This window comes from Cynocephalus volans, chromosome 5, assembly GCF_027409185.1.
Source record: "Cynocephalus volans isolate mCynVol1 chromosome 5, mCynVol1.pri, whole genome shotgun sequence".
In the NCBI taxonomy this organism is placed as follows: domain Eukaryota; kingdom Metazoa; phylum Chordata; class Mammalia; order Dermoptera; family Cynocephalidae; genus Cynocephalus; species Cynocephalus volans.
This window is the reverse complement of record NC_084464.1, coordinates 149692111-149713113: the sequence shown is the minus strand read 5'-3', so window position 1 is coordinate 149713113 and position 21003 is coordinate 149692111. Positions and strand designations below refer to the sequence as shown.

The window sequence follows — 21003 nt, the reverse complement described above, 5'->3', positions numbered from 1 at the left end:
CAACTGCCCTACCCCAAGGTAGGACTCCAAAATTCCCTGGTTCAAATGCAGATTTCTGTATTTCCATCTCTCCAAATTTAACTCCTTCTGAACCAGTTCTCTGACTTTACAAGCCCAGCAATCCTTCAGCCCAGGCCTCGTTTCCTCGTTGGTTTCCCTCTCCACTCAGCCTGGAAATCACGCTCAGTCACGGCAGCTATGTGCTCATTACCACCCTCTGTCCCCTGGCCCTGGGAACCTCCCCCTCACCTGCTCCGCCACCCCCAATCTGGAGGGAGCCACGTGCACCTGGTTCTCAGCAGCAGTTTCCAATTTGCTGAGCAGCTTTTGGAATGACGCCAGCACACTGCTTCATGGTGGCCAGAGCCAGTGGGGTCTTTGATGCCCTTCACATATTACTTTAGTCATCTCTAGTGACTAGCCCCTTTTCTCTGGCAATTGTTCGGAACCTTCCACTTGCTCTGGGGCTCCCAACTCCACCTGTGCTTTACTCACCTGCCCCTACCTACGGTCAGCGAGATCAAACCTGTATCTCCTCTCATGTCCACCTCAACCTTTCCCTGTCACCTCTCACCTTTCTTCTCCCCGGCTCAGAGAAGATGTTTCTGACCCTTTGCAAGCCTAACCCCTATTCCTGTGCTTTGGCTCCTATTCCTCGTCCCACCTCCCCAGTCTCGTTCCAGCAAACATCTCTCCGCTTATCCTTACTGTCTCCCGCTCCCCTTCACCCCCACAGAACCCTTGCCTTGATCTTGCCTCTCCCCAGACTACCACTTTTTTCTATTCTGAACTTTGTAAAAAAAGAAAAAAAGAGTCTACACCCAGCCTGTTCCTTCTTATTTCCCCCCTTCTCTTCTGGGACCTCACTGTGATCTCCCTCTCCCCTTAGTGGACAAATCTAAAATCTGCTTTTCCGTTTGAAGCCTTTGACTTCTGCAGCACTTGGGACCGTCTCTCACCCCGACTCTTTTTGAGGTTCGTGCCTTCCTTTGTTGGCACAGCACCCTGCTCCCCCTCCTGCCTCCTTGCCACTTTCTCTGGCTGCTCTCCAAGTCCCCCACCCTCTTGCAGACCACTTCGATGCTGGGAATCCCAAGGGTTCCTCTTTCCTTTATACATTTTTGTGGGCCATCCTGTCAAATCTTAGGGCTTCAGTTATGTTTCTATGGAGACAGCCTCCTGATCTCTGGCTTCCAAGACCTGGATTTCCCAGCACGGGTAACAGCGCGGGCAGCTCGCACTTCCCTGTCCTCCCACCAGCAGAGCCGGTCCCTCCCGTGTAGCCTATCTGGGGACTCACAGCACTTGCTCCTGTCCAACTGCTGACTCATCCTGGACACTCGTGGGCAAAAATCCTGATTTCCTCTGCCTCAGTGACACGTTTTGCATCTGCCTGGCCAGTGCTCATATTTATTCCAGACTATTCTGGTGGTTTTCTGATTCTTCTCTTGCCTCCAATCTCCAGATTATGTGTCACACTGTCCCCAAAGTTACAAGCTCAGAACCCAGGGCAGACGATGCTATCTCCTTCCTCCAAAACCTTCAGTAGTTTCCCAGCAGCCGTACAATCCAGACTCCTAAAGTGTGTGTCCAATGCCCTTCAGAGGCCGCTGACTGCCCTCCCGTCCCTGGCCTCACCCCAACCCCAGCTTCTGAGTGCTCGGCTGCTCCCTTCTAGGCCCCATCTGTGTGTCCTGAACACAGTGCTCCCACCTGCTCCTCTTTCTGTTTATGCTGTTCCCACAGCCCAGTTTTCCTTCCCCCCACTTAATACAAATACTCCTCATCCTTCAAGACTGAGGTAAAAGGCATTTTCCTTCCTGGCCCCACTCAACTGAACTGAACACTTTTATCCTTCCAGAACACCTGGCTGATGTCCCTGTTATCGTATCATGTTTGGCACAGTTAATGGTCTCCGTGGCTGGCTCCATCGTCCATAAATGCCTCCACGGCCAAGTCCATCTGCTGTTCCTCCAGCATCCCACACAAGCCAACCCGGCTTTACCCACGGTGGGTGCTCGGCACCTCTGCCTGTTTCTCACATGCTCCTTTCGATTAGTTCTCTAGCAGTCTTTTTCCTATTTTTTCTTCTCTCAAGCCCAAAAAGGAAAAAACAATGACCATGACACCACCACCTCCACAGAGCCCATAGTACACGTGAATCTTTTCCATATAAGTGGCTGGTTTAATTGAGCCCTATCTCCTACTGCTTTGAATTTTCTTTATTTTGAAGTTGAGCATTTTTTCCTGCCAGGCTGCCTTGCTAGGATGTTGGTTCTTTTATGTTTCACTTCCTTGTCCTACCTTAGCTGGAATCTTTGCTGCATGATTCTCCAGGATCAGTCTCTTGAGGTGCAGAACCCAGAGGCGTTTGTCTTGCTGGGATTTGGCCTACCAGGAGGAGAACTGGACAGTGAGACGACTCATGCCTCCACCACGCACAAGACACAGACATGCCCATAACCCTCCCATATACTGGGAAAAATGCAACATGTGGCCAGAAAGCTCTGGAAAGACTGCCTTGCAAGAGGGGACCCAGGGAAGAGGTGAGGACACTGCTGTTACCTGAACTGTGTGCTGCAGCTTGGGATTCTTATAGTGGAAGACACTAAAGCTGAGTGGCTCCTTTGGGATCATTTCCACGAGCATGAGGTTGCCACACTGGAGCAGAGACAGCAGAGAGTGGGCGAGGCACGCTCAGAAGAGAACGGAACACGCGACCCACGTCCTTGCCCGCCACCAGCATTCAGACCTACCAGGATGTGTGCTTTGTATGTAAACGTGTCGTCTCTCTTCTTCGTGATGAGAAGCAGCTTGTCAAAGAGGAAGAGCGTCCGCTCATTCTTGGCCCGCTGGATGCGGAAGGTTCCTTCGAGCACCAGTTCCCCGTAGCTGGTCAGGTCTGGCCCCTTCCAGTTCGTGAGCAAACTCTGTATCTCCTGCAAAAGGGAATATCCCATGGGATTAAACAGCAGGTGGAAAGCAAGGCATCGAGGACTCCGTGGCCCATCTGATGAGCCTCAATGGTCTATGGCAGGGTCTCATGACCTGCGTGGTTTCTACCGGCGTCCAGTGGGCTTATGACATAAATCTGCAATTATGGTTGGTGTCACTCAAGGGTTAACAGAAATGAATCACATCGTTAGTTGATGAGTCGCCAGTCACTCGCTTCCATTCCTCAGCAATCCCAGTGCCGTGGCTGGTAGCAGCAGTTACAGTTTTCAAAAGCTAGGTACAGGGGTGACCTGGAAGGAAATCTGTTGGGAAAATAGCATGGTTTGGTCAGGGCCCGTCGCCTTGGTCTGGTTGGGTGTGGTTCAGCATCCTTTGTAAACAAATTGTGTGTGTGGAGTTAGTGCGCATGTGCGTCAATGTATCTTTTTAGTTTTGTTGCTGTTCTTGTGGTTTTCAGAAAGGAGAGGGGAGAGGTGAGGGAGGGGGGGAAAGGGGGAGGGGGGAAAGGGGGAGAGGGAGGGGAGGGGGGGAGAGGGGAGGGTAGTTTCACTGAAGCGGATGGGGGGCGTCTGCCTCAGGTGTCTGCCCTGCATGGCCATGCTTTCCAGCCTATGGCTCCAAGGACCTTTTGGCCAGTTACCTAGCTCATAGACCTGCATGTGAGGGGTCTGGGGACCCAGCCTGGCGTGTGAAGGGTTTGTGACCCAGTCTGTGGACGGGCTTGAGGGGTCTGTGAGCTCCAGACCCAGCCCTAGCCCGACCATCGGCCCAGTCGGTGCAGGACTACCAGCAGGTAAAAGAGCCCGACAAACCTTCTCAGAGAGGCAACCTTCCCTTGACTCTCTCCCCTGTCTTCTCTGGATACAACCTTCAGAACTGTTGACTTAAACTTTCTCCCAGAAACTGAAGCCCACTCTACGTATAAGTAACTCAAAACTAAAGCCTATGCAAAATCGCACAGGACACATTTTGTTAGAAATTTCCTGATTTTATATTTACTCAGGGAAAAGTAATGAACATTTCTTTGCTGCTAAACACGTTTTAGTGCTTTTAATGAAATGATAAATATGACATGATTTTGACATTTCTTTGGGATTTATTGTACATCAATATTCATTATTTTGAAAATGAAGATATTTGCAAGCACCATTTAATTAAGGAACCCACAGATAATCAAAAGCTTCACTGGTTGGAAACAGAAACAGAGATAAGCTTGAGCCAGAATCCAATTCAGCAGTGTCTTCAGAATGCCAAGGAGTTTCCTAAGGCATGAAAAACTGGCCATTTATCCATCTGTGAATATGCAACAGACATCTGGCGTTATGTCTACAAGCACTTGCTTGAATGATAAAGCATTAAACCTTTTGTTACTGCTGTGAAAAATAGTCACAAAGATTAGAATGTCATCTTCCTCAGATTTTTGATAGTTGGTGGCATCACCCCACACTCTGGCTGCCTATGAGTGAAACCTGGACTTTGTTCTCACTTATCAAACAAATCATGTATTTTTTTTTTCCCATGAGCTAGGTGTGGGTGCTCTGCATTCTGTGAGGTCACTCTGGACTTTTCTCCCTCACTCCAGGGACATGCAGGAGCCTGGGATTCACCCATGTGACCTTTCATTTTGCTTTTAAATAGTGCATCTTCTGAGGTGCCCAGGACACAATCACTGGCCCAGCATCTCCCAAAAGTTCTTAAGGATTTGGGGCTCAAAATGTTGGTGCTGGATGGGAGCTTAAGAAACCCCTTGTCTGACTCTTATTTTTAAAAAAGGGGGAAACTAAAACATCGTGCTGAAGAGTCACATCCCCACTGAAACTGCACAGGAGCCTTGCTCTGAGTCCCCTGCCCGATGACCACACACACAACCATCTCATGAGAGTTAGCATGAACTAGTTAGAGAGGAATAGAGGCTTAAAAGCCTTTAAATAGTTTAGAGAACATTGCTTTCAACAAGGATTACTAATTTACAATCATATAAGGTAAGGCCTTGGGAGATTCAAGCTTTTAGCTCCGTCCTTGAAGGGAGCTATAGGCAGATGATTAGCTTTAAAAATTTTACAATGTAATTTTCTCTTAAACAGCCACACTAACCACTCATCAGTATTCCTGGTAGCCGACCTTTCATTGGGAAGAGTTATGATGAAGACCGTGACTGAAGTGCATACCAGAACAGCCTTCCTATCGCACTTGGAAAATGACGACTAACCAGGGAATCCGCAGCACCGCTGGGTGCCAACACCTGGTGGGCTCACCTGTAGGCGGACTGCGTGCTCGTGTTTCCGCTTCATGTCGTTGATGTGCCAGGCTACGCGCTGCATCGTGTCTATGGCATCGAGCACCACGTCATAGCCTTCTGTGTCCTTGTCAAGGTGGTTTTCTATTTCCTTAAAAAAAAAAAAAGAAAAACAACTAGTTATTTTCCATTTTTTTCTCATATACCAATGAAACAAATGGCACCTCTATAATTAGCTCCTTGTATTTTATTCTTGCTCATAGATTTACACACTATCGTCATTTCTTAAGATTGTGACGTATAACTTACCAGAAATTCCTGCAACAGAATGGTAAGATAGGAATAAAAACAAGGCTAGGAAAAATAAAAGTAGATCAGAATTCTAGGACAAAGAGGATAAAATAAAACATGTATGCAGCCTATTAGGTCTCACAGTGATATTATAGTTATTATAATAGATATGAGAGTTGGCCTTATAGCTATAAAGTTCTGAGCTTCCTGGTGGCCACTGTGATATGAGGGTACATCAAAAAGTTTGTGGAAAAATAGAATTAACAGAAGATATGAATCTTTCCATGAACTTTTTCAAGTACCCCTCATATAGATCTCAGTAATACAGTTCTCACTCATAAAATAAAAAACATACTTATTTTTTCTCCCAGAGGAAGCAAAATGTCTCACACAGGACTTAACACGTAATAGCCTCAAAAACATAGTGGACATAATCTTTGAAGAAAAATAACAAATGCATTTTTATGTCCCCAGGGTTTCAAAGTCCAAATGAAGTTCATTAAAAACAGTCCTTTCTGAGTGTTGAGAGAGGTCACCTGGTTTGAGTATTCAATTCTTCGCTGTTCAGAAGTATGTTTACATTAGCGTTCATCTTACTACCGGAGTTCCACAATCCCAGGGAGATGAGGAGGGACACGATCTGTGTTCTAATTTTTCAAGCACATAAGAAAACCTGTCCCTGGACTCTTCGAGTCTAAGGATAGAGATTACTGCAGTTCCTTTGCTCTTTATCTTCCCCATAGAGCCTGGCAGAGAGCTTGCTGGTCAATAAATGCTTATTACATTGAAGCTATATCTTATTAAGAACAATAACAGTAATCCTATTTATGTATCTAAAACAGTAAGAAAATATTACAGTCCATTCGATAATTTCTATGACATTTATCATGCATAATCAGTTAGCTAGTGGGCAGAGAATGAATGTCATGGTATAATTTATGAAGATTAGTTCCATTATTTTATAGTAATACTTTGTAAATCTTTGTTTACTTTTACTGAGTACTCAAGTTTTTCATCTAGCTAGAAACTGGAAAGGAATTTACATTTTCTTTCCATATTCCAACTTAGCTGTTAAAAAAGGACCCATGAAACTATACCACTAAACTCACGTCTCTGAGCTAAGTTCAAGACGGATGGCAAATTTTGTTTGGTGGCTTGCTGGGATGGGGATCTGACCAGTGGCAAATTCAAACAATTTTTTTCTCTTATTAGTCTGAGAGGCCATTCTGTTCATCAGTAAACAGGCTCAAAAATACAGAGGATTGGGCCGGCCCCGTGGCTCACTCGGGAGAGTGCGGAGCTGGTAGCGCTGAGGCCGTGGGTTCGGATCCTATATAGGGTTGGCTGGTGCGCTCACTGGCTGAGCGTGGCGCAGAGAGGGTTGCGATCTCTTTACCGGTCAGGAAAGAAAAAAAAAAAAATACAGAGGATATTCCTATGGGGATTTTCATGGATGGCTGTACAACTTTGAAATGATGCGAATGACAGAGAAGGAACGGTTGAAACCAACTATAAAAGCAAAAATACTTCAAAGGCAACCAGAAGTTAGTTTTGGATTAATCCAACCACTGTTCTTCCCTTTTGTTCTTCATTGCCAGCTCTAGTGGCTGTTTCTTATATATTAACTTTTTGTAAGGGTCTTGACTTGTTATCTGACATGCTTACCTAGCTGAGATCTTAGATTTTTCTTTTGACCAATGCCCACCTTACTGCCTAGAAAACCGTAATTACGGATTATTGGGACACGGTAGTCTAAGATGCTGTATTAACAGAGTTCAGCAGAGATGTGTCCTAGGACAGATCTTATTTATTTAAGAATTATTTGGACACTAATTAAGCAAATTAATCCCACTAAATCTAAGAGGTCATTAAGTTCAATTTGAAAAGTAAAGTAATATCCCTGATGTAGCTTCATAGGACACAAGATATTCCAGAGATGAGCCACTGGCAAACGGGTGAAGCTAAGAAATTCTTGTAAAGTTGGACTGTAAAAGCTCTTAAAATTTTACATGTGTATGAACTGAGCAAATCTGGAATAATTATCCAAGTTAGAAATCTGGAATCATTTAAAGCAAGATGCCTATAAACTGCAGGCCTGTTGACATAGAGAGGAGCTCTGGATTAAAATCCCTTTAAGAAAGGATTTTTAACGTAATATAAAAATAATAAAAACAATAGCTTATTTTTCTTGAGGGCCTGTGAGCTACAGCGAATGTGGGTAATTTATAGGACTTGGACCCAGGAGTCTCATTCCACAGCCCTGTCCCTAACCACCGTACTATGCTGTCTTTCCCCTCTCGCAAAGATAAGCAAAATCTACTTACAGAATGAAAATTACTTTCAATACCACTTTTTTCCCCCCCATTTTTATCAACTTCCTTAGAGGATAAGAAATGAGAATTTGAGAGCTACATCTGTCTTTGTTTCTAAAGCCTCCTTGAATTTTGTCAAAGTAAGGAAAATAAGACAAAGAGAAGGCATCCGTGAGCGGTGCAAAGCCCGGCCAACAGATCACTCATCATTCTGCTCATCTGTCCTCTCCCTTTTCAGCTCCTTCTCTTTGCTCACATACAAAAGCCAATCTGTGACAAACAGTTTTCCCTCCCAGGTGCCTAATTGAATCTGGGCTCGTGGAAATAAAACGTAAAAAAAAAAAAATCTGTTTTTCATTTAGATGATAGCTCCCTGCCTGAAACTGTCACTGCCCAGTGTGAGTACTCTTAAGCTGTATCAGAATCAGAACTAAAATTAATCTTTTTACTTGGCCGTTGTCAATGGGGCTGCAGGCCTAGAATATAAATATCTCTAATTCCTCAAAGCAGATTAGTCAGTTGTAAAGTATGAGCGTGGAAAATGTTTCCATATGTCCACAGCCTTTTCTGGTTTTTTCCCCAAACTTAATATATACACACAAAATCCCCATCCCCTGGAAAGTGCTCAAGCCAGGCAGAAACTTACATGTAAAAGGAGATGATATTTGAGAATCCGCTGAACTGGTTTCAAGAGATAGGACCCCAGAGGCAGTGAGTGTTTCAGAGTTTCCTGACGTTCCCTGAAGAACTTGGCCAGCATCTTGTTCCTCATGCACTCTGTTAGCACAGCCACAGACCTGCATGAAAAGCCAAAAAAAATTGATCTAAATTGTAATGCTGTACATGGGTATTCAAGTTTTAAATGCCAGTGTAAGCATAAATGCCCTGAAATGGGTAGGGCAGCTACAGAGCTATAGCCAGACTCAAATGCCTCTGGATAAATTAGAAAAGGTGTTCCTCTGGGTGGGTGAATTAGAAAAAGGCACTGTAGGCAGTGATAGTAATGCCAGGGGCTCATGGCTACTAACAAGCAAGTTCCTTCCTTCTAGGAGATGCAGCTTCATACCAGGGCACATGGCTTGGCAAGAGGGATTTCAGTTGGATTTTAGCTCCTCCTCACCACCACTTGTGCCGATCTGGGTGTCTCTGCAGGGCTTACACTATACATGAATACAACTGTATTCGGTTTCCATAGGTTTGATTATAAGGAGTATATACCCCTTTACTTAGGAAAATTAGTTCCTTCTTGCCAGTAGATCCAGCTCCCTGCCAGGGAATTTTTGTCACCCCTCTGATGGTCACTTTTGTGTAATGCAGAAACTGCAAGGCCTTAGGTGGTGGCCCTCCTTATGAACCTCTTCCTCTGGCTAACTTCCCTTTGAGAATCTCTGAACAGATCCCCCTTTCCACCTTCCCCGTGGTTCTCTCCTTATTCTAAATAGAGCTTCTGAGAAAGCTAGATAGCCCCCCTCGTTACGGAGTATGCCTCACTGCAGGGTACTAGAAAAGTGGGTTAGAATCCTTCTCAAGTCCATCTCCCACAAAGATAGTAGGCATAGCCTCAAAACATCTTCAAGGAACAGTTGAAACAATGCTTGTGTCTTATACATAAAGCAAGCTAACGGGCTTGTGCAGTCACATAAACATGTAAATTAAAATGTGATGGTCTCCTAACTTAGAAGGAAGCCAGAAATAGAAATAATTTCAGCCCTTTTCTCCCCTAGTCAGTAATATGTTTTCAGCATTAATCAAGAAAATCAGATAGACCCAAACAACAAAATAAGACCCTGTGGAAGGAAGGTAAGTGGAGGTCTCACAATTAAACCGTTAGAGTCCCTTTTGTGCCCATCTGCCTTGAGAAATATGTTTAAACTGATTTATTTCCTCCTTGAGATATCAAAATTACCATTTATCATATAACCTGCAAACTTTTCTAGGGTTCTTCCAAGTCAGAATCAGCTGCCCAGTGGACCTTTGGCCATCTGAAGGCCTGAGCTCTTGCTCAAGAATAAAAACGTGCAATGCATTCGGAGTGCACTGAGCTCTAGGTTCCCAGAGGTCTCAGGCAGGCATCTGAGGACAACGCCCTGACCACGTTTGTACCCTCCCTGGGGGACAGAGGGAGGGGCTTGTGGCTCTTCACAGTGAAATCACTGGGGTATGACTGGTATGAGGAAAGGAGACACCTGTCAAGGTGTGTGGCAACATTTAATACCACCAGCCTGGACCCAAAGGAGGAAAAAAAGTTGTCAGATGGGCTGAGACACCTGGCACTCCTGGCTTGTTAAGATGGGACAAGGAACCTCAGAGAGCAAAGCAACTGGGGACACGGGGACAAGAGAACACCTTTGAGAATATGAAAACCACACAATTGGGCAAGAACCGGACGGGCCCTCTTCCCTGAGACCTTTTGAGCATGTCTCTGCTAACATGCATTTCTTCAAACTCAGGCTTGAAACAAACAAACAAACAAACAAACCCCACTTCTTCCAGGAACCTGCCTTTAAATCTCCTCACTGGGACTTACCACTCCTTACCTCACGTTTCCTTTAGGTTCTATTACACTTTACTGAGTTGGTCCTGTATTCATTTATATTTATTTATTGATCTTCCTTAACGTGCCATTCCACTATTGCACATAGTTGAGTTCTGATCCTCAAGAGAATATAAACTACATGAAGGCAAGGATATTGTTTCTGTTGCCCGCCGATCCTTGGGTGCACCAAGCTTGGAACAGCACTCCATGAGTGACAGGCTCTTAAAAATGTTCTTGCACAAGTGATTTTGCCTTTCATATAACTTTGCAAAGCCTGGCATATAAAGGGCTGCCTTTATTTTGTACTCTCTTTTCTTAGTAAGTCAGAAAATCTTCTGAATTTGCAATCTTGGGAGTTTACTAATAAGCTATTTCTTCAAACAACGTTTATAATGAAATTAACACAGACATAATCTCCCAAACAAGCCCCTCTAGAGTCTCAGGTCCTGATCCTTGGGTCCAGAGCTCTGTTGAGTCTTCAGAGTCTGAATGCATTTTCCCTCCCGCAGGAAGTTTTGTGGAGAAGTTGAGGGTTGATTCTGTGATTTCTCTGAATTAGAGTGTGGTGCCGGCTGGTCTCTGGCAATAAGGGCCATGAGGCATCCTACAATTTCCTGGTACCTTCAGCACTGAGGTACTTTAGGAGAGAAAATTGCCTAAGAGAAACTGTAAACTGTGGGTGGGTCTACAGATAAGGATGTGATAAATTTTCTAATATAATATGCATGTGGGCTTTTTTGTTTGTTTAGGGAAACCTGGGAAAAGCATGGTTGGCCAAATAAATCATCATGGCACAACACCCTGACCAATATCTCGAGGAGGACACTAAAATCCTCCAATGGAAAGTTGATTTTGTCATCAGTAAGCTGGAGTCTCTGGCTCCATGGGCCTTTTAATCCAAATCAGCCGATTCTGGGGCGACTCCTGAGCAGGAGAGAGTGGGGTACCAGTGTGTTCCGTCTTCCCACAGTGGTGTTCAGGACTCATCTGCTGGCTTCTCTTCTAGGTGGTGGATCCTGCCACTTTATCCTAAGGGACTTGTCTCTACCAAGACTGGATACAGAGTGTGTAAAATCTCCCTAGCTCCTATCTTTCTGGCTGGTCCCTGAACTAATTCAAGTCCTGCTAATCATGTGGGAGAAAAAAACAAGGCATGGGGGGAAATCACAAAGCTTCAGAAACTTTACAAAGATACAGTAGCATGAGATCCTAGGTTGGGGAAACAAATCCCAGCCAGGCCATTCAACAGCTCTGTGACCCCCGTAGAATCAATTAAGCTGTTGGAACCTCAGTTACTTTATCCATAAAATGGGGCTGGAACAGGGGTGATGATGAACCAGCACCTGTTGAGAACCTGTTAGATGCCAGGCACTGGGATGGGTGATCTGCTTTTCTTTCATCCCTCCATATCTGTGGATTGCTACAGAGGTTAAATTTAACATTTTGTATTTACAACAAGCACTTAACACAGTGCTTAGAAATTAATAAGTGCCCAATAAATGTCTCTTGGAGAAAAAAAGATTCCTGAAGTCATGGCCCATATATTAGGCCCAATTTCCTTAAAGAAACGGTCAATATATTGTCCGTGGTGGCCCCTGCATAGCCCTGCTGCCATTGCTGGCCAGTGTAAGCAAAACTGGAGCAATGCACAACCCAGGTGAGATAGTGAGTCCTCTTCTCATCCAATCTTACCACGATCTCTCCTTTCTCTGAACTCCATAAAACTTATGTGCTTTGTAAAACTTACAGCAAAAATACATCACATTTTCTCCCCAGTTAGATTACATAAACTCATTAGCAGTGCATCCCGAATTCTTAAAAACATGGCACACATAGAAAGGGTTACCAGACAAGGCTTTACAGCCTGATGCGACCAGCTCTCTTAGTTTTCCTTTGGACATACCTAGTAATCTTTCTGGTCTCTTTCAAAGTCTTTCACAATCTTTCCCTACACTGGCTCTGCTGGGAGCCCCAAAGCCCAAAGGGATCAATATCTAGGTACCCTGTAATCTGTTCTCGGCATGTTTTGCATTTTTCTTGTAGTGTTTAGCACAGTGCTGGGCATGTAACACCTAACAACTGCATACTTGGACGGACTGACTTGAAACAACATGGAAATGAGCAAAAGTACTCCTGCTGCTCACCCCCAATCCATACCTCGGATAGTTAGTGCAATACTGGGTATAAATGTGGAAATCTTCACTCTGCAAGGAAACAAAAGAGACTTTCTTAACTGGCCACAATAATCAACCACATTGTATATCGACAAAATTAAAAAAAAAAAAGAGAGAGAGAGACTTTCTTAGGCAAAAAAGCAGAGACATCAACATTCACTTGAAAACAATAAAAAGAAATAGCATTCAGGCCTTTGAATTTGTTTCTCTGATCACACTGGCTTGTCTCCTGAGCTCCTGTGGCAATCATCCGTGCTTATTTTTCTGCCTGGTTTTCTACCTAAAATCCATATAACTGGAACTCATCTGAGTCCAGGAAACATTTACGGAGCATCTGCTGTGTTACAGTGAATCTGAAGACAAATGGGAAGAGGATGAAAATAAAGTTTCTGCTCCAAGGTGCTTATAGCCCTCCGGTGTATACACAGCACGGGAGAGAAATATAAGTAGATAATTTAAATATCACGTGGTAGGAATGTGCTGGAAGGAGGTGCAGGGCACGAGAAAGCTGCTGTGTGCTTTCAAGTCCTGACATATGCAGCTTTATCTGCCCACTGCTTTTCCACATTTTTTCACTAGATAGCCACTATGCACCCTTTGAGATCGAATCAGGAGCTATATTTCTTCCAAGGAACTTTCCTTAAGCTCTTGGGCTGAGCTAACTGCTCCTACTCTGGGCTTCCATAGCACCCAATACTTGCCTCTCTTGGGGCATTTACTAAACGATGATGCCATTTCCTGTTTATCTGTCTCCCACATTAAGCTGTGAGTTCCTCCAGGGTAGGGGCCACATTGTGTTCATCTGGCACATAATGTTTGTTCAACTACTGAATCCCCCTCTCTCCTGTTCAACTGAAGAATTTTTGAGAGCAGGATCGGAGTCTACTCATTTGCATGTATCTAGCAAGCAGCAATGCCTCAAATGCAACAAACGTTTGACTAACAAATGTGGGGTCTTGCCTTTTGCTATGATCGTATCCCTAGTTCTCTAAAATCTCTTCTTTCCATAGCTATCTCAGTCTTTCGGATGCCTAGTCATATAATTAAATATTGGGAAATGCTAAATTAATACTTGCTCATTAAAGGATCATTTTTTAAAAAGGCAGACTAAAAGTGCAAATATAAAATGAGCACTATCGAAGATTATTTAACCTATTAATTGAGGAAAGCAGTAAGATATTACAACGGGATCAAAGGAGAAATAAAAGTCTCACGCTTAGGTCAATGAAGAACGCGGAAATGAATTTACGATTAGGTACAAAACAGGCTTTTTATATGTGGATGGGTGGCTAAAGAAATGAATTGTCCCTCTATGGGACAGAATTCATTTGCATGTCTGTGGTCCAGAATCATTTACATTGCTATCAGTTATCTAAAATTTAAAGAGCTGTAAAATAGTTCAAAGTCCAGAAAAGATACAGAGAACCCGCTGAGTTGTGTAACTTGGAAGGGTAAACTGGAAAACACTTTATGTTCTATTGGAGACACCCAGTAATCTTTCTGGTGGATTTCAGAGTCTTTTCTTTCACAATTATTCCCTACACAGCCAGGGGAAAGAGGTCTGTAGATGGTAGGTGACATGGCAGAAGCTAGCTTTTACTTTTTTTGTGTGTGTGTGACCGGTAAGAGGAACGCAACCCTTGGCTTGGTGTCGCCGGCACCACACTCAGCCAGTGAGCGCACCGTCCATCCCTACATAGGATCCGAACCCGCGGCGGGAGCGCCGCTGCGCACCCAAGCACCGCGCTCTCCCGAATGTGCCACGGGGACGGCCCGAAGCTAGCTTTTTTAACTTTTGACTCTGAGACTATCAGTCAGAATAAATAATTTAAGGCCAATGAATGACTAGCTTCTGCAAAATCTTAAATGGAATTACTTTTTGAAAAAGAGCCACAGACTATTTTTGGTGGACTTTCACATCCTGCTTTCTGATTTTTCATTTTCTTTTACCATCTTAAACCACTACTTCACGCTAGATTCACAGGTGACGCCAAGTGCCTGTTTTTTGCATAACTAATGCTTTTTATTTTATTTTTTTCTGATTCAGAAGGAATGACTGCTTAGAATCCTTCCTGTTAAACATTTCTTTTTTTTTTAATGGAAAGTTTCAGGCATTTGTGAAAGTGGAGAGGATGGTATGATGAATCCCTAAGTATCCCCATCATCCAATCTCAATCAATAATCATTAGCTCACTGTCCACATCCCACCTACGCCCCTGCTGCTCCATCACTGAAGAAAATTTTAGAAATCACATCATTTCTTGTATATAATTTGTAAATGTTTTAGTATGGATCTCTAAAATAAGGACTTTAAACAAGCAGCAGCACTGCAATACCATTATTACACATAAGTAATTCCATAATGTCATGAAGGTTCACCAATTGTTCTTCCTATTTCCTTTTTCCTTAATTTTCTCCCCCCCCCCATAGTTTGCCTGTTTGATTTGGAATCCAAATAAAGCAACTTGTTCATATCTCTTCAGTCTTTTTCACTCTTTCAGTTCCCCACTATGTTTTTTCCCCTTAGCAGGTTAGTTGTTGAAGAATCCGGACTGTCCTACAGTTACCGTCTCGACATTACTGATGGCCTATGGTTTCCTTTAATGTACTCTGTCCACTGTACTACTTGTGGGTTGGTAGAGGCTTGCTTGGTTTTAGATTTCATAATTTGGCACAAATACTTGATAGGTTGTACTGTACTTCCACCAGGAGGCATGTACTCTCTCGTCCCTCGTTTTTGTGATGCTAAGAACCACTGGTATTATTGCCTAGATCTATTCATTAGGGGTTGCAAACTGATAATATTTCTATTTTTATTAGTCCGTCATTTTTTAGCCAGAATCATTCCAAAAAAGGAACTTTGTTATATTAACTATGGGTTACTCTGCAGTTTGTAGTTTGTATGGGAAAAGCAGGATAAAATACTTGATTCTTTTCCTTGATTTTCAAAATAATGCACTGATTCTCTAGCATCCTGCATAAATGACCAGTTTGGTTTTTTTTTTTTTTTTCTTTTGGCGGCTGACTGGTATGAGGATCCAAACCCTTGACCTTGGTGTTACAAGGTTGCACTCTAATCAACTGAGCTAACCAGCCAGCCTGGTTTTTTTTAATATCACTGTAAATTCATGAATATAAACATATATAATGAGTTTCAATTGTTTTCAGTTAATTATCCTTACTGATACTCAAATTATACAAAAACAGATACTTCCTTCTAGTTATTCATCTCTTTCAAATTGTAATTAGAGATGATGTAGAAATGAGACAATTGTGAAAGAGCCAAAATATAAGATAGTCAGAGCTGAGCAAGTGAGCACACAGGACATGCAGATATTTACTGAATGTATGATTTTAGGGTTTCTTCTGCCACAAGGTATCCCTCTACCTCTGATTCCTATGAAGTTTTTGTCGGACACTGTATTAGTCCATTTCTGTTGCTTATAACAAAATACTTGAAACTGGATGATTTATAAACAAAACGAAATTTACTGCTTACAGTTTCTGAGGCTGGGAAGTCCAAAGTCCATCTGGTGGTGGTGGTGACAGTGACCCAGGGGCCTCACATTGCAAGACGGTGGAAGCAGAGAGAGCAGGGAGAGAGTAACCTCCTCATTCACTCTCTTTTTAAAACCTTCAGAACCACGCCCCTGACCACTATTATTAATCCATTCACTAGGCACAGTCCTATGATCCAATCACCTCTTCAAGGCTCCACCTTTCAATTACCATAGTAGGATTCCCCACCCTCTTAATAGTCACAGTGGGGGCCACGTTTCTAATATATAATACTTGGTGGACGCAACTCAAGCTTCAGGGAGTTTTGGGGGAGACATCATTCAATCCACTAGACCCTTTGCCAAAGGCTTCATATGTAAATAGCATATGGGTAAGGGAACATTGACTTGAATTCTCTCTAGTGCTTTGAAAATCCAAGGATCAGCACTTTCTTGAGGATAATTTCAATAAGTGGGTGGGGTGTGTGTGCACGTATGTGTGCGTGTGTTCACATGCATGTGTGCACATGTGCTTGTTGGCTCTGAAAGGAGAAAGGCACCAATGGGGAGGGGCCGTGCCACGAGGCACAGGCGGGGCTAAGGGGAAGTTGGGGCTCTGAAGACAAACTGTCTTTCTTGTACATGTTGCCCAGGTCATCCCCGTGACAGTCAAGCTGAGGGACGGATGTGAGACTGGAGGTGGAGGCAGGAAACAAGTCGTTCCAGGTGTTTCCAGGGTCCTAAGAGCAGACCAGCGTTCACTGGGAGAAGACCTGGCCTGCCCAGCAGGAATGTTTATTTCTGTCTTTCAAGAGAACTTCTAGTCCTGATTCCCCTTCTATGACATCAGGTAAAAAGCAACTGTATTCTCCTTTTATGATAAGGAATTCTGTAACCGACACACACCACAGAAGCAAGGTCAAAGATGAGTCTGTGTAAGCCCCAGTGATTCAGATAAAAGCACAAGTCAACCGCCAGCTTCATCTCTTTCATTAGTGGCCTCTCAATTAAAGCAATTTTCCCTTCCTCCCCAGAGATGAGCAGCTGGTACTGCTGCAGAAAACGTAACATCTAAATTTCAGGGTGCCGAGGGGAAAGCAGGCTGCGCCAGCACCAAGGGCTCGCTCCCAGTCCTGGCTCCCACGTGAAAGTGCGGAGGCTGCGCTCAGCCTTCTAATTAGACTTGGCAAAATTACAATGAAAAATAAGATTTGGGAGTTGGCAACGTGGCACATAAACAAACTTCTATGTGAATAATTAAGCCAGAGCTAAGCATATGCTGGAACGTCTTTAATCAATTTAGGATTACAGTTAGCAGTAAAAGCCCAAACGTTTCCGAAAGCACCACATGGCTTACGTGCTGTGGTTAACATATCTTCTTTGATACACTCGGCATATATCTGTACCCATTGCTGCCTCTTTCATTTGCCTTCTCTTTTTAAAATTCCCACTCTTTGGGAGAATCAATGATGACACAAGCAACTTGTAAAAAGAATTGTGTGTGTAAGCATGTGTGCACAAACATTTTACATGTGAGCACACAATATCAGGAGAGTTTTGGATACAAGTCCATCGATTCCCTTTAAGGAACTTTGCTTCAATAAAACCCAGGGTGTTATGTTTGCACTCAAAGCCAACTGGATGCATTGCAGCCATCAGAAATGACCCTGTGGAACAAGATTGGAACCAGGTCAGGCTAGGGTGACACCTCCCAGTTCACAATTGGACTCCAGGGCTCTAAATGAGGCACTAATTCTCAGTTGGTCCTAAAGCCCCATTATGAACTTTGCTTAAACCTTGGTACATTTCAAACTATAACTGCAGAAACCACATGAAGTTTTGCTGCAAAACTATTTCTGCTAGAGTTTTTCCAAACAAAAGCTCTTAAATTATTAAGAGAAACTTAAAATAAGACAAGATTCTATACATACTTGGTAGCATGTTGAGCAAGTAATTCAGTAAATGCTTGCAGGGTATGTTTTGAACTCTATCTTTTATCTGAGTTCAGAGTATGAACTTGCTGTCATTTTAGCTTTAAAAGTCAAATCCTTCTTCTATTTTTCTAAACCATCAAATGCAGCTTAAGAAAAATGTAAAAATGTGAGAGTGAATTTTTAAGATGTAGGAAATTAATTCTGCTTCTTTTTTATCTCCCAAAAGAAGTATAGAGGCCAGGCTAGTGCCACATATATTATATATAAAATATTTAGATTCTAACATTTTTGTAACTGGTTTAATGGTATTTTATACGTATTTATTTTTCTAATTCTCTTCTAATCTGGATTCTCCTCTCCCAAGCTTAAAGTTTTTCCTAGGAAAGAGTGAATAACATTACTCAATTACTATACAAGTTCTAGGACAGCTACTAAGTTAGCATCTCCCTCTCCCCAGTAACAATATTTTTTCTTATTACTGAAAACAAACAAGTGAGAGCGATTAGTGGCAAACTTCATCCAATATGGAACAAACCAGTCGTTTTAATTTTAAAATGAAAACAGTCCATGCTCTGTATCTGGGTTGGCCCAGAGAAATGAACCCTGCTTACCTTGGACACAAAACATTCTGCTATGGCCACAGGATCATTTTCACAGTTTTCCAACTCTTGCAGAAGTTCACTAATAAAAAAATAACAGCCAGGAAATATTAGATTAGTCATCTAGTTGAGGACATTTTATACTCGTATAGCTTAGAATTTTAACCATTTCTATAGCATTTACAAGGAATTATATAATTGGGTAACTGAGGATCTACTGTCATTGTATCCAAGGCTTAGATAAAGAACTTGCCCAGGGTCACAGTGGAGCAGAGAATTAAACACAGGTCCGATCTGTAACTCTCTCACCTAAGCTCAGCCTAACATTTAAGTTTTCCAGATGTTTGTCATCATCGCATGAATGTTCACACAAACTCATTCATTCATTCTTCAGATAGCTGCCTACGTATCAAGTGCAAGGCACAAAGGACACATCGGTGAGCAAAATAAGACATGATCATTGGTCTCATGGAGTTCCCAATCCACTGGAAGAGTCAGACGTTCGATAAAAAAAATCACACTAGCAAATATAAAGTTATAAGCAGATACAGTGCTTTAAAGGAAAGACATGCAAAGGGAGGAAGTATTTTTCCTAAAATGTAAATATACATTCTTTTTAATGACAGTATCATTATTTTAAGTAACTGCATAACAGTTCATTGTGTGGATGTACCCAAATTAATTTTACTAATCTTCAACTGTTGGATAAAATTCTGTAGGTGGAATTGCTGGGTCAAAGGACACTTGCAGTGTAAATGTTAACACATTTCCAAATTGCATTCCATATAAGTTGTATTAACATATGTTTTAATATGTTAAGTGTTGTAATTAGCTCTATATTCATATTTAACAAAAATTAAATAGTTCTACAGGAGTCATGATAAAAACAAGCAATTCCTTGCTTTCTGCTTCTCATCCTTGACTGCCACTGCCCAGAGCATTTTCAACTCTTTAGATATTTCTGCTGTAAGTAGGTCCATATTTCTAAGCATGCTGATAATGCAGTTTCAGTATTTTTCAGTTTTAGATATTATTTACCTCTTAATTTCCCCAAACTTCCCTTCTGCCATCTTCTCAACTAGCTCAATTATGCAATGTGCTTGGATTAAATGTGAGAATTTACATCTTTAAGACTATTTAAAATATCATTCTCAGTTAAGTCTTGGAGTATACCATGATTTCGTTTCCTTTCTTGTAGAATGATGTTTTCCCTGGAGTTAAAACTGAATCTCTCTTTTTCTTTTGCTTTGTTTTCAAAGTACACGTCACTAATATATTCTCAAACTGTGTGCCAGAAGTATAAATCTCATCTGTGTTCAAACATTGGGTAATGTATTGGCTTCATTTCTTTTTGGGGACCCTCTGTCCTTCTGCTCCCCCCTGGACAGGCTGCTCTCCAGGCTGCTGAGTTCTCTCTTCAACGCCATCCCGATGACGGCCTGGCCTACTCCTGTGCTGGATGCCTCATTTCTTAGATACCATTTCTAACATATTCCCTCCTTTGGGAGATTACAACATCCAGTAGCTTCCTGAGTAAGGGTAACAGGAGGTAAATTTTCTGAGACTCTTCCTGTTTCAAAATGTTCTCCCTTCACACTTGGCTGATAATGTCAGTGGACACAGAATTCTTGGTTGGAAGTCATTTCCTCTGAGTATTCAGGGAGCTATGTGTTGTCTTATTAATTCCAATGCAGTTATGGAGAGTTCTGTCATTCTGATTCTTGGTCCAGGTTCCATGTGACCTGTTTCTTTTTTTAATTCCAGAAGCTTTTGGAGTTTTCCCTTTGTTAACATAATTCTTAACTTGGTGATATAGGCTTTGGGGTGGGTCTTTTTTCATGCACTGAGCCAATCTGGAAGTTTGGAAATGATCTTGAGCAGCCGTTCTCCAAGGGTGGTCCGATGACCCCTGGGGTTCCTGAGACCCCTTCAGGAGGTCTATAAGGTCACTATTTCATAAAAGTACTAGGACACGATAGCATTTTCCACTTTCATTCTTTCCTTTCCCAGAGGCTATGTGATGTATGATATCACTACAGATGGAAAATAGAAGCAGATATGAGAATCCTTCTGTCTTCTAGCAAGTCATGTGGTACTCCTTACTGCAAGGCAGCAGTTCTCACACTTTTTGGTGTCAGGACCTATATATACTCTTAAAAATTCTTTATGTGAATTGTATCTATCAATATTCACTATATTAGAAATTAAAACTTAATTTAAAAATTATCAATTCATTTCATAATAAATTCAATACATGTTAATATAAGTAACATCTTGTGAAAAGTAGATTTTATAAAACAAAACAAATTAGTGAAAAGAGTCACACTGTTATACATATTTGCAAATCTCTAAAGTCTAAACAGAACGCAGTCGGATTCTCATATGTGCTTCTGCATCCAATCTGTTGTAGTCTGTTGTTTTGGTTGAAGTACATATTTAAAAAAAATCCAGCCTCATATTGATCTGTCA

At 42.4% G+C, this 21003-nt stretch overlaps 1 protein-coding gene across 1 annotated transcript in view; it reads right to left on the bottom strand.

The window, feature by feature from the left end:
• The window catches only part of PLEKHG1 (pleckstrin homology and RhoGEF domain containing G1), a 121162-nt gene that overhangs the window by 21098 nt on the left and 79061 nt on the right, over window positions 1-21003 (bottom strand). The window contains exons 4-10 of the mRNA XM_063098055.1: window positions 18547-18616; window positions 12488-12534; window positions 8441-8591; window positions 5211-5342; window positions 2757-2939; window positions 2566-2661; window positions 2305-2391 (exon numbers count right to left, since the gene is read on the bottom strand). Of these exons, the coding sequence (XP_062954125.1) occupies window positions 2305-2391; window positions 2566-2661; window positions 2757-2939; window positions 5211-5342; window positions 8441-8591; window positions 12488-12534; window positions 18547-18616 (766 nt within the window). The remainder of the gene's footprint in view (window positions 1-2304; window positions 2392-2565; window positions 2662-2756; window positions 2940-5210; window positions 5343-8440; window positions 8592-12487; window positions 12535-18546; window positions 18617-21003) is intronic.